At 40.3% G+C, this 13,611-nt stretch overlaps 1 protein-coding gene across 4 annotated transcripts in view; it reads left to right on the forward strand.

Annotated features, from left to right (window-relative positions):
• Positions 1–392: 392 nt before the first annotated feature.
• Positions 393–13,611, forward strand: part of cast (calpastatin) — a 67,245-nt gene continuing 54,026 nt past the window's right edge. For all 4 annotated transcript variants that reach the window (XM_034167122.1, XM_034167124.1, XM_034167126.1 and 1 more), the window contains exons 1-4: positions 393–512; positions 3,225–3,338; positions 3,459–3,515; positions 3,594–3,695. In XM_034167122.1, the coding sequence (XP_034023013.1) occupies positions 3,477–3,515; positions 3,594–3,695 (141 nt within the window). In that variant the 5' untranslated portion in view covers positions 393–512; positions 3,225–3,338; positions 3,459–3,476. The remainder of the gene's footprint in view (positions 513–3,224; positions 3,339–3,458; positions 3,516–3,593; positions 3,696–13,611) is intronic.

A 13,611-nucleotide genomic window follows, 5' to 3' on the forward strand; every position in this document is an offset into this window, starting at 1 on the left:
ATGTATGTGTATATGTGTGTATGCATATGTATATATGTATGTATGCATATGTATATATATATGTATGCATATGTATATATATATATGTGTGTGTGTGTTTCTGGCCACCTGTGCATGTGGAGGACAAAGTTGGTCACCAAAGGTCTAGGTTGCTTCTACACTTTAGGAGCTGGTTCAGAAGCACTGGTGCCATCAGAGATAAAGCTGTGTCAGCTGTGTCCCCCCCCCCCCCCCCCCCCCCCCCCCCCCCACACACACACACACATCATGTCAGTTCCTTGTATCTTTTCTTTAAGTCTTGAGAGGGGAAACAAATCTGGATGTATTTAGGTGTTTTAAATTAAGAAAAGGCTTTCTTTCCTTTTCTTTTTTTGCATCTTGTTTTCTTTTTTCAGGAGGAAGCACATGAGAAGGAGAAGGGTGTGCTTGTTGGAGAGAAGGAACACACAATTCCTCAAGAGTACAGGTTTAAAGAAGACAAACTCAAAGACCTTCCTGCACCACAACCTGAGGTGAGACCAATAGAGACTCACTTTTAGGTTTAAAATGTTACTGTCAATCAATCAATCAATTTTATTTATATAGCGCCAAATCACAACAAACAGTTGCCCCAAGGCGCTATATATTGTAAGGCAAGGCCATACAATAATTACGTAAAAACCCCAACGGTCAAAACGACCCCCTGTGAGCAAGCACTTGGCGACAGTGGAAAGGAAAAACTCCCTTTTAACAGGAAGAAACCTCCAGCAGAACCAGGCTCAGGGAGGGGCAGTCTTCTGCTGGGACTGGTTGGGGCTGAGGGAGAGAACCAGGAAAAAGACATGCTGTGGAGGGGAGCAGAGATCAATCACTAATGATTAAATGCAGAGTGGTGCATACAGAGCAAAAAGAGAAAGAAACACTCAGTGCATCATGGGAACCCCCCAGCAGTCTAAGTCTATAGCAGCATAACTAAGGGATGGTTCAGGGTCACCTGATCCAGCCCTAACTATAAGCTTTAGCAAAAAGGAAAGTTTTAAGCCTAATCTTAAAAGTAGAGAGGGTGTCTGTCTCCCTGATCCGAATTGGGAGCTGGTTCCACAGGAGAGGAGCCTGAAAGCTGAAGGCTCTGCCTCCCATTCTACTCTTACAAACCCTAGGAACTACAAGTAAGCCTGCAGTCTGAGAGCGAAGCGCTCTATTGGGGTGATATGGTACTATGAGGTCCCTAAGATAAGATGGGACCTGATTATTCAAAACCTTATAAGAAGAAGAATTTTAAATTCTGTTCTAGAATTAACATGAAGCCAATGAAGAGAGGCCAATATGGGAGAGATATGCTCTCTCCTTCTAGTACCCGTTAGTACTCTAGCTGCAGCATTTTGAATTAACTGAAGGCTTTTCAGGGAACTTTTAGGACAACCTGATAATAATGAATTACAGTAGTCCAGCCTAGAGGAAATAAATGCATGAATTAGTTTTTCAGCATCACTCTGAGACAAGACCTTTCTAATTTTAGAGATATTGCGTAAATGCAAAAAAGCAGTCCTACATACGAGAGCTGTCAATAAAGTAACGGTCCTTTTTATTTTTTTCAAAAACTATATGGATTTCATTCATATATTTTTACGTCAGACATGCTTGAACCCTCGTGCGCATGCGTGAGTTTTTCCACGCCTGTCGGTGACGTCATTCGCCTGTGAGCACTCCTTGTGGGAGGAGTCGTCCAGCCCCTCGCCGGAATTCCTTTGTCTGAGAAGTTGCTGAGAGACTGGCGCGTTGTTTGATCAAAATTTTTTCTAAACCTGTGAGACACTTCAAAGTGGACACGGTTCGAAAAATTAAGCTGGTTTTCAGTGAAAATTTTAACGGCTGATGAGAGATTTTGAGGTGATTCTGTCGCTTTAAGGACTTCCCACGGTGCGAGACGTCGCTCAGCGCTCTCAGCCGCCGTCGTCAGCCTGTTCCAGCTGAAAACCTCCACATTTCAGGTTCTATTGATCCAGGACGTCGTGAGAGAACAGAGAAGTTTCAGAAGAAGTCGGTTTCAGCATTTTATCTGGATATTCCACTGTTAAAGGAGATTTTTTTAATGAAAGACGTGCGGACGGGTCCGCGCGTCGGGACGCAGCCGCCGCGACGCTCCGCCACAGGAAAAACACCTCTGTTGAAAGCCTTAAGGACAAGTTGGAACATGTCCTGCCTGTTAAACAATTTCTCATATACTCACTCCACTGAAAGCCATCAAAAGCCGCCTGGATTTTACAAATGGTTATCAACACGGAGGTGTTTTTCCTGTGCCGCCGCACCGCGTCGGCTGCGTCCCGACGCGCGGATCCGTCCGCACGGATCCGTCCGCACGTCTTTCATTAAAAAAATCTCCTTTAACAGTGGAATATCCGGATAAAATGCTGAAACTGACTTCTTCTGAAACTTCTCTGTTCTCTCACGACGTCCTGGATCAATAGAGCCTGAAATGTGGAGGTTTTCAGCTTGAACAGGCTGACGACGGCGGCTGAGAGCGCTGAGCGACGTCTCGCACCGTGGGAAGTCCTTAAAGCGACAGAATCGCCTCAAAATCTCTCATCAGCCGTTAAAATTTTCACTGAAAACCAGCTTAATTTTTCGAACCGTGTCCACTTCGATGCGTCTCACAGGTTTAGAAAAAATTTTGATCAAACAACGCGCCAGTCTCTCAGCAACTTCTCAGACAAAGGAATTTCGACGAGGGGCTGGACGACTCCTCCCACAAGGAGTGCTCACAGGCGAATGACGTCACCGACAGGCGTGGAAAAACTCACGCATGCGCACGAGGGTTCAAGCATGTCTGACGTAAAAACATATGAATGAAATCCATATAGTTTTTGAAAAAAAATAAAAAGGACCGTTACTTTATTGACAGCCCTCGTATTTGTTTAATATGCGCTTTGAATGACATATCCTGATCAAAAATGACTCCAAGATTTCTCACAGTATTACTAGAGGTCAGGGTAATGCCATCCAGAGTAAGGATCTGGTTAGACACCATGTTTCTAAGATTTGTGGGGCCAAGTACAATAACTTCAGTTTTATCTGAGTTTAAAAGCAGGAAATTAGAGGTCATCCATGTCTTTATGTCTGTAAGTTAATCCTGCAGTTTAGCTAATTGGTCGTTACTGTGATGTAAAAATGCTAGTACCTGCATTGTATTGACACATGCTATATTTCTTTCTTCCTCTGATGTCTCTTCTCCCCTGATCTTGTAGCCCACTGTGAACACTGGTGAGGCTCTGGACTTTTTATCTGGAGACTTAGTCAGCTGCTCCAAAGCTGCTGCCGTCCAGGCTCCTGTTGCCAAATCCACAGCTCCTCCTAAACCGGTGCACTAATGTTTTATTAAATTTTTCTATGATGGAGAATCAAGTTTCATTGACTTTGCAGCACCAAGTGACAGAAGAAATGCATATTAATCATTGTACCTTCTATTGTTTCTGTTGCAGAAACCTGAACCTTGTGTTATGGGTCCTGAAGTGGTTGTGTGTGTTGCTCCTGAACAGGTACTTGGATTGATGTCGTTGTGATAATACAGAGATCACTGTAATTTTATCTAATATCATTTATGTTGAATGCTACAGACATTGGAATGCTCTGTATGTCCTCCTGTGTCTGTGGCACCTGGTGAAAAAGCAAAAGTGGAGAAAGCTGCATCTGATTCTTCTGGCTCTGCTCCAACCACGGTATTTGTTAGCCCTTCCTTTTATGCACATATCTCACTGGCTAATCAACAACAGCTGACATTTCAAATGTTAATAATGCTTTTAAAATAAAATAAACAAAACAAATCTTTATGCTTTTAACCAGATCTTCCCCCAAATGCACTGTCATGTTTTAGGTCACAGCCAAATTTTTCAGCAGGTTTCATGAATCTCATCTTCAGGTTTCATGAATTACAAACAAATAAAAATGATTTTAAAAAACAAAACAAAAACCATATCCGTAACTGGAACTTGGACTTCTTTCAAGTGCTTCCGTTAGAGGAGACCACAGAAGAACACTCAACCTGTCCTCTATATCTTCTTCTGTCACACCAGCCACCTCCATGTCCTCCCTCCTTTTTGGCCTCCTTCTTCCCCTTCTGCCCAGTGGCTCCATCCTGCTTCCTTCTCCCTATATACTGTGGATCCCTCCTCTGCAAATGTCCAGCGCCATCTGTGACTACGTTTACATGCCGTTAATATTTGGGTTAAGGTCAATATTCCGGGTTATTCCTAATTATTCAGAAACCGGAATATTGACCTTAATATTCCGGTTTCTGAATAATTAGGAATAACCCGTTTACATGCTTAAGCAGAGTTACTCCTGTATACATGGTCATTGGTATCTTTTGGAATATCCCCATCTAAACAGCGATGCACGTCTTCCACCGGTGCTTGATTTGGTCTGGCATTCGTGCAAATCCTGCTTCGTGTAAAACCCCTCACTACACACTTTTCTCAAACAGGCATTAACATTTTCTCACTTTTCTCTCCTGTGTAAACACTCTCCTTTTTCTTCTGGGTGAGAAGATTATAAACAGACACACGCAGAACACAATGCGCATGCTCTCCCTTCACTCACTGCCTCCGGGGGTACGGATGCGGGACCCACAAAGAATCCAAGTCATGGCCACGGAGCTCTGCGGCTGCAGTTAACGAGACCCTGCGGCGCTGTGGATTTTTCCGCAAGAAATCTATCCTTGCGGGCTGCCTCCGCATGAAAACAGCGAGCGTAGTCTCTGGACCTGTTGCCAGATTTGGTGCATCTCCTCACAGCAGAGAGGGGGGCGGTGTGAGTGGCCCGCTGTGGCGCTTACCAAGCCCGCAGACTCAGTAAGCGCATCGGAGGCAGAGCAATCGCGGTGATGCCGACCGGTGCCGCGACCGGCCCGCCTGATAAGGACGCAGAACACAATGCGCTGTTTACATCTGCTTCTGTGGTGTCTGGTGGGCTGCGCGCGCTGCATAGAAGTAGTTTCCGTCCTCAAAAGACCAAGATTCCTTGCAGATAGGACATGCGCAGAACACAAAATAATGTTCCTTTCTATGGGGATATCCCAATGCGCGTTTACATGACCTGATATTCGGGTTTGAAAAGGAGTAACCCAGGGGTCTTATTCGGGTTTTTAAAAACTGGAATATGAGCATATTCGGGTTTTTGCGGGTGTTTACATCCCCGTGCGCAACTGGGTTATTGCTAATATTCTGGTTATGAAAGGGTTATTGGCTGCATGTAAACGTAGTCTCTGTCTCGCCTCTCTGACTTTGTCTTCAAATTGTCTGACCTGTGCTGTTCCTCTGATTTGCTCATTCCACATCTTGTCCATAATCGTTGCTCCTACAGAAAGTCACTACATCTTCAAGTGCACCACCTCCAGCTCTGCGGCTGCCTCTTATTTTTATGTTAGCACCATGTCTCCAAGTCATCACTGCAAAAAAGCTGAACTAAAATACAAGAAACTGACTGGATTTGAGATGAAAATGACTTACTTGTGAAATTATCTGCCCATGTAGCAAGATGATTTTACTTGACAACAAATATTAAATTAAGTTGGTCCAGTCCAAAGACTGATCTTATGGGTTTTATATACTCAGTCCACTTAGATCAAATCCATTAAAAATGATACTTCTGGGACTTGAGAGAGAGTGACAATTTACTCGTAGTGCACTTTTCTCCATGTAGTGTGGAGTTGCATCAGGAAGGGTATCCGACATAAAACTTGTACCAATTCAACTTGCAGATCCACCTTGGATTTACTGTGATGTCCTTGAGTGCAGCCGAAGGGAACTTACTATACAGTATTTCATGTTATTTCTATCCATTTATCTATAGTGGAAGACTCAACTTTTAAATTTAATAACCTCCTTGTAATAGCATTTTTAATCGCTGCGAGGAATATATGTAGCAGTTTCTGTGTATTCCAAAGAAATCTCACCCATGCAGATGGTATCCAACCGAAAAGGAATTTTGACTCCAAATATACAACCCCTGGCAAAAATTATGGAATCACCGGCCTCGGAGGATGTTCATTCAGTTGTTTAATTTTGCAGAAAAAAAGCAGATCACAGACATGACACAAAACTAAAGTCATTTCAAATGGCAACTTTCTGGCTTTAAGAAACACTATAAGAAATCAGTAACGGTTACTTTTTTAGACCAAGCAGAGGGAAAAAAAATGGACTCACTCAATTCTGAGGAATAAATTATGGAATCACCCTGTAAATTTTCATCCCCAAAACTAACACCTGCATCAAATCAGATCTGCTCGTTAGTCTGCATCTAAAAAGGAGTGATCACACCTTGGAGAGCTGTTGCACCAAGTGGACTGACATGAATCATGGCTCCAACACGAGAGATGTCAATTGAAACAAAGGAGAAGATTATTAAACTCTTAAGAGGGTAAATCATCACGCAATGTTGCAAAAGATGTTGGTTGTTCACAGTCAGCTGTGTCTAAACTCTGCACCAAATACAAACAACACGGGAAGGTTGTTAAAGGCAAACATACTGGTAGACCAAGGAAAACATCAAAGCGTCAAGATGGAAAACCTAAAGCAATATGTCTCAAAAATTGAAAATGCACAACAAAACAAATGAGGAACGAATGGGAGGAAACTGGTGTCAACGTCTGTGACCGAACTGTAAGAAACCGCCTAAAGGAAATGGGATTTACATACAGAAAAGCTAAACAAAAGCCATCATTAACACCTAAACAGAAAAAAACAAGGTTACAATGAGCTAAGGAAAAGCAATCATGGACTGTGGATGACTGGATGAAAGTCATATTCAGTGATGAATCTCGAATCTGCATTGGGCAAGGTGATGATGCTGGAACTTTTGTTTGGTGCCATTCCAATGAGATTTATAAAGATGACTGCCTGAAGAGAACATGTAAATTTCCACAGTCATTCATGATATGGGGCTGCATGTCATGTAAAGGCACTGGGGAGATGGCTGTCATTACATCATCAATAAATGCACAAGTTTACGTTGATATTTTGGACACTTTTCTTATCCAATCAATTGAAAGGATGTTTGGGGATGATGAAATCATTTTTCAAGATGATAATGCGTCTTGCCATAGAGCAAAAACTGTGAAAACATTCTTTGCAAAAAGACACATAGGGTCAGTGTCATGGCCTGCAAATAGTCCGGATCTTAATCCAATTGAAAATCTTTGGTGGAAGTTGAAGAAAATGGTCCATGACAAGGCTCCAACCTGCAAAGCTAATCTGGCAACAGCAATCAGAGAAAGTTGGAGCCAGATTGATGAAGAGTACTGTTTGTCACTCATTAAGTCCATGCCTCAGAGACTGCAAGCTGTTATAAAAGCCAGAGGTGGTGCAACAAAATACTAGTGATGTGTTGGAGCGTTCTTTTGTTTTTCATGATTCCATAATTTTTTCCTCAGAATTGAGTGATTCCATATTTTTTCCCTCTGCTTGGTCTAAAAAAGTAACCGTTACTGACTGCCACAATTTTTTTTTTTCCTGATTTCTTATAGTGTTTCTTAAAGCCAGAAAGTTGCCATTTGAAATGACTTTAGTTTTGTGTCATGTCTGTGATCTGCTTTTTTCTACAAAATTAAACAACTGAATGAACATCCTCCGAGGCCGGTGATTCCATAATTTTTGCCAGGGGTTGTATTAATGGGTTTGTAAATTTTCATCCTTTAAGGTAACCTAGCATTCACAAAAAACACGGAAGTGGTTTTCATCCTGAGCCCACCTTTTCTCCAACATTCATTCTGATTAACTTAATTTTGCTTTTTTAGAGTTGTAATAAAAAAAACCCTAAGAGTGTTTTTCCCAACAAAGGTGTCACTATGTTGACAGGCTAGTTGTATCCCAGTGCAGCTGATAATTTTTCTCATCAGGCTATCTCCAAAATCTTGAAATTTCTCTCCTTCTCCCACTTTTATTTATACAACCCCTGGCAAAAATTATGGAATCACCGGCCTCAGAGGATGTTCATTCAGTTATTTAATTTTGTAGAAAAAAAGCAGATCACAGACATGACACAAAACTAAAGTAATTTCAAATGGCAACTTTCTGGCTTTAAGAAACACTATAAGAAATCAGGAAAAAAAATTGTGGCAGTCAGTAACGGTTACTTTTGTAGACCAAGCAGAGGGAAAAAATATGGAATCACTCAATTCTGAGGAAAAAATTATGGAATCATGAAAAACAAAAGAACGCTCCAACACATCACTAGTATTTTGTTGAACCACCTCTGGCTTTTATAAAAGCTTGCAGTCTGAGGCATGGACTTAATGAGTGACAAACAGTACTCTTCATCAATCTGGCTCCAACTTTCTCTGATTGCTGTTGCCAGATCAGCTTTGCAGGTTGGAGCCTTGTCATGGACCATTTTCTTCAACTTCCACCAAAGATTTTCAATTGGATTAAGATCCAGACTATTTGCAGGCCATGACATTGACCCTATGTGTCTTTTTGCAAAGAATGTTTTCACAGTTTTTGCTCTATGGCAAGATGCATTATCATCTTGAAAAATGATTTTATCATCCCCAAACATCCTTTCAATTGATGGGATAAGAAAAGTGTCCAAAATATCAACGTAAACTTGTGCATTTATTGATGATGTAATGACAGCCATCTCCCCAGTGCCTTTACCTGACATGCAGCCCCACATCATCAATGACTGTGGAAATTTACATGTTCTCTTCAGGCAGTCATCTTTATAAATCTCATTGGAACGGCACCAAACAAAAGTTCCAGCATCATCACCTTGCCCAATGCAGATTCGAGATTCATCACTGAATATGACTTTCATCCAGTCATCCACAGTCCATGATTGCTTTTCCTTAGCCCATTGTAACCTTGTTTTTTTCTGTTTAGGTGTTAATGATGGCATTCGTTTAGCTTTTCTGTATGTAAATCCCATTTCCTTTAGGCGGTTTCTTACAGTTCGGTTACAGACGTTGACTCCAGTTTCCTCCCATTCGTTCCTCATTTGTTTTGTTGTGCATTTTCGATTTTTGAGACATATTGCTTTAAGTTTTCTGTTTTGATGCTTTGATGTCTTCCTTGGTCTACCAGTATGTTTGCCTTTAACAACCTTCCCATGTTGTTTGTATTTGGTGCAGAGTTTAGACACAGCTGACTGTGAACAACCAACATCTTTTGCAACGTGTGATGATTTACCCTCTTTTAAGAATTTGATAATCCTCTCCTTTGTTTCAATTGACATCTCTCGTGTTGGAGCCATGATTCATGTCAGTCCACTTGGTGCAACAGCTCTCCAAGGTGTGATCACTCCTTTTTAGATGCAGACTAACGAGCAGATCTGATTTGATGCAGGTGTTAGTTTTGGGGATGAAAATTTACAGGGTGATTCCATAATTTTTTCCTCAGAATTGAGTGATTCCATATTTTTTTCCCCCTCTGCTTGGTCTAAAAAAGTAACCGTTACTGACTGCCACAATTTTTTTTTCCTGATTTCTTATAGTGTTTCTTAAAGCCAGAAAGTTGCCATTTGAAATGACTTTAGTTTTGTGTCATGTCTGTGAGTCTGCTTTTTTTCTACAAAATTAAACAACTGAATGAACATCCTCTGAGGCCGGTGATTCCATAATTATTGCCAGGGGTTGTATACAATGTAGTTCCTGGTTTGGACTGGAGAATCACCTTCTACAACCTGTAAACACTCTTGTTGCATGATCTAAACTCAGCTGCTGATGTGATTAGTTTTATGTCAGCTGTCTCTACTCTTTCCAAATCTATATTTATATTGTGATCATAATTTCTGACCTGAAGGTATCTGTAGAAAACTCTTCTCTCCAGACCATGTTTATTCCAGTCAAAGTTCTGGAACACCCCCTTGTGGATGAATGAGTAATAGTTAGGTAGACCTTTTGCAATACAGTTTTTAAATCTATTGTCTGTTTGGTTTGGAAGAAAATTTGTATCTGCACACCATCACATACATTTGGAAGAGTCTGACAATCCATATAATTTCACTGTGTCCTTCCAGTTTCTAAATAATGTCCTTAACCAAGGACTATCTTCATTTACCAATATTTTATAATTCAGTATCTGTTACCATCACTATTATTGGTATCTCCCCTGTTATTGCATTTTCTATATATTTCTGTCTTGCTAAGTATGATTGTGTAATCAGACAAATTAATGGCCTTAACTGTGCTGCATAATAATATTGTAAAGAGGTGAGACCACATGCCACTAGATTATATTCTGACTTGCAATATTTTATACTCAGTTCTGGATTTTAGTTTTCCCCTCCCTTACGTATCTGTACATCAGCCCATCCCATTCTATAAACTGTTTGGTTGGTACACTCACCAGGATTGTCAATAGTAAATGATAATAATGGCAAGCTATTTATCCTGATTGAGTCTACTCTGGAAGTTAAGCTTAAAAAGGGGACAATATACCATCTTGAAATGACTGACTCTATCTTAGTGTTTAACGGATCATTATTTATGTCTAATAATGTTGAAATATCTTTAGGCAAGTTGATATCAAAGTATCTGATTGGCACTGGAAATATTCCTATATATATATTTTTGACAATGTATGATTTAATTATGTGACTTCATTATGAAGTCATTCATACCAATCAATTACTGTCAGAGTTAAGACCCAGGGAGGTGGCCTCCAGTGCAAGAGCCAGTGGATTAAAATGCAGAAAGGTTTATTGATGATGAGGATTTTGATGGTGTTCACAGGGGTAAATGCTACAGGCACAGAAGAAGCAGGAATGTGTGGTTTGGAGGGAGGTCAGTTGCACAGGACCCAAATCCAGGTGTAGCCAATGGAGCTGATGGTGGCAGTAAACTAAAAAGCATAAGGAATGACAGGGTTACAACAAGAAACAGAAACACTGACTGAAAAATACTGGACACAGAAGTCTACCGATTTTCAGGCCAAGTTACCACACAGGGGAATGCAAGAATCTGGCAAGGATGGAGTGAAGAGCCAGGGTTGAAATACTGTGAGGAGAAATTGGTTGCAGGTGTTGCAGCTGCCGCAGGTGTGCCCAATAATATCCGGTTTATACGATGATGGTTTAGGCGAGTTTTACTGTATCACCAGACATACATGGCCATTGCCATAGCTTCTGGTGGTGAGGCCAGTGATTCATTTTTAGGGCGATAAATGAGATCATGTTGGCAAGCAAACCAACAATCGTGTGTGTAGATTTTTTTTTAAAAATGACAGTGTATCATTTTTCTTTGTATAAGGAAACTTGACTGCTACTCAAAGTTGTTTCACCTTATAAGGGGAGCCCTGCATAGGTGGGGTTTATTTATTTATTTTTCTTTAGGCTGTGCAAATTTGAATATTTGCAGTCATTTAAAGATGCACTGAAATGAAGCAGCAGCCTACTCTTCATAGGTGGATTACTGTGTTAGCTGAATAAAATTGATGATTTGGCATTGTCGCAGAATTCTTTGAAGCAGGTGCTGGATTGGGTGTCATAATAACATATTTTGAATGGTATAGAGTAGTGTTCAGAATAATAGTAGTGCTATGTGACTAAAAAGATTAATCCAGGTTTTGAGTATATTTCTTATTGTTAAATGGGAAACAAGGTACCAGTAGATTCAGTAGATTCTCACAAATCCAACAAGACCAAGCATTCATAATATGCACACTCTTAAGGCTATGAAATTGGGCCATTAGTAAAAAAAAGTAGAAAAGGGGGTGTTCACAATAATAGTAGTGTGGCATTCAGTCAGTGAGTTGGTCAATTTTGTGGAACAAACAGGTGTGAATCAGGTGTCCCCTATTTAAGGATGAAGCCAGCACCTGTTGAACATGCTTTTCTCTTTGAAAGCCTGAGGAAAATGGGACGTTCAAGACATTGTTCAGAAGAACAGCGTAGTTTGACTAAAAAGTTGATTGAGAGGGGAAAATTTATGCGCAGGTGCAAAAAATTATAGGCTGTTCATCTACAAAGATCTCCAATGCTTTAAAATGGACAAAAAAAAAAAAGACGCATGGAAGAAAACAGAAAACAACCATCAAAATGGATAGAAGAATAACCAGAATGGCAAAGGCTCACCCATTGATCAGCTCCAGGATGATCAAAGACAGTCTGGAGTTACCTGTAAGTGCTGTGACAGTTAGAAGATGCCTGTGTGAAGCTAATTTATTTCCAAGAATCCCCCGCAAAGTCCCTCTGTTAAATAAAAGACGTGCAGAAGAGGTTACAAAATTGTTCTTTTTGGGTCCAAGGGCCGCCGACAGTTTGTGAGACGACCCCCAAACTCTGAATTCAAGCCACAGTTTACAGTGAAGACTAGGGATGGGTATTGATAAGGTTTTATCGATATCGATGCCATTATCGATTCTGCTTATCGATCCGATTCCTTATCGATTCCCTTATCGATACCTCGTGAATTTTGTACTAAAAGTAGGCTTTACAGGTTTTCTATGTATTTCCTTGAGTCTTAAAGTAAATAAATATGAGATTAGTCACTGTATCCTTCATCTCTGGACATAAATAAAAATAAACAAAACTGTGTTTCGCTTTGAAGTTATTAATTCAGACTGAATTCTATCGTTCTATCTTGACTTGTCAGAGAGCCGCGCAACGTTTGGAGCTGTGTGAACAGAACGGAGGATGTTTCTCGTTTCTTTCTCGCAACAAGACAGGAGTCCCAGTTAGTAACTTTAATCTGCACAAAAGTGAATCACAACTCATATTCAGGGATGAAAGTGGTGAAAAACAATAAAAGCTGAAACCCAAAATTACCCCCCAACACCACCTGCATGAAAATGTTTGAATTCTGGAAGCTCTGAAATGCAATCTGGAACTATTCCAGACAATAAACTGGAGTGAGTGCAGCATCCATTTAGGTGAGAAAAAAAAAAATACAACTTTCCTTATTCGGATTCATTCCAGTAGTATTCTGCTCTTACTAGGATGCAGCAGTTTTCTAGTTTGGCAGATAGTTCTGGAGGAAATCACTGAAGAAATTAAACTGAAAATATGGTTTGACCGAAACAAACTGTCATTAAACTTAAATAAGACAGGGATGAAATGGAGGTGTAAGAGTCACTAGGTGTTCACAGGAAACACTTATTTCTGTATGTATTTATTTATTTATGCTCATTGTTAATTGCTATTATATATTTTCTGTTGTGTTTCTATTCAGGTTCTTTTTGTCTCTTTCTCTAAAATTGTATATAATAATCATTAGATTATTAATATATAAGCAAAATTTAAGGAATATTACAATTTGAAAACAAATGCACCCGAACGTGATGATGGCTGCAATTGCTAAATGCTAACTTTTAACATTGAAAATGCCATAGACATGCTAACGCGTTAGCATCGCTCCTGTTTTTAAGTTATAAAATACATCTATCAACTGTTTCAGAGGACCATAACAGGTCGGTTTAACATAGAAAAGGTAAATAATACTCACAGACGTATGCTCTTTAGGGTTTTAGCAGGGGGAAAATTAAGCGAAAGAAAGAAATAAACAAAGCAATCGACCGAAGCATTGCTTCAATCTGCGAACCACGCTTCGATTGGTTCAAGGTTCAAGGCAAAGCCGCGCTGCAGAAAAGTTGATTAAGGACCCGCTGCAGGGTCTGTAATCAATGTAAAGAAATGATCATTTTC

The sequence above is a fragment of the Thalassophryne amazonica genome, chromosome 3 (assembly GCF_902500255.1).
Source record: "Thalassophryne amazonica chromosome 3, fThaAma1.1, whole genome shotgun sequence".
Taxonomy (NCBI): Eukaryota; Metazoa; Chordata; class Actinopteri; order Batrachoidiformes; family Batrachoididae; genus Thalassophryne; species Thalassophryne amazonica.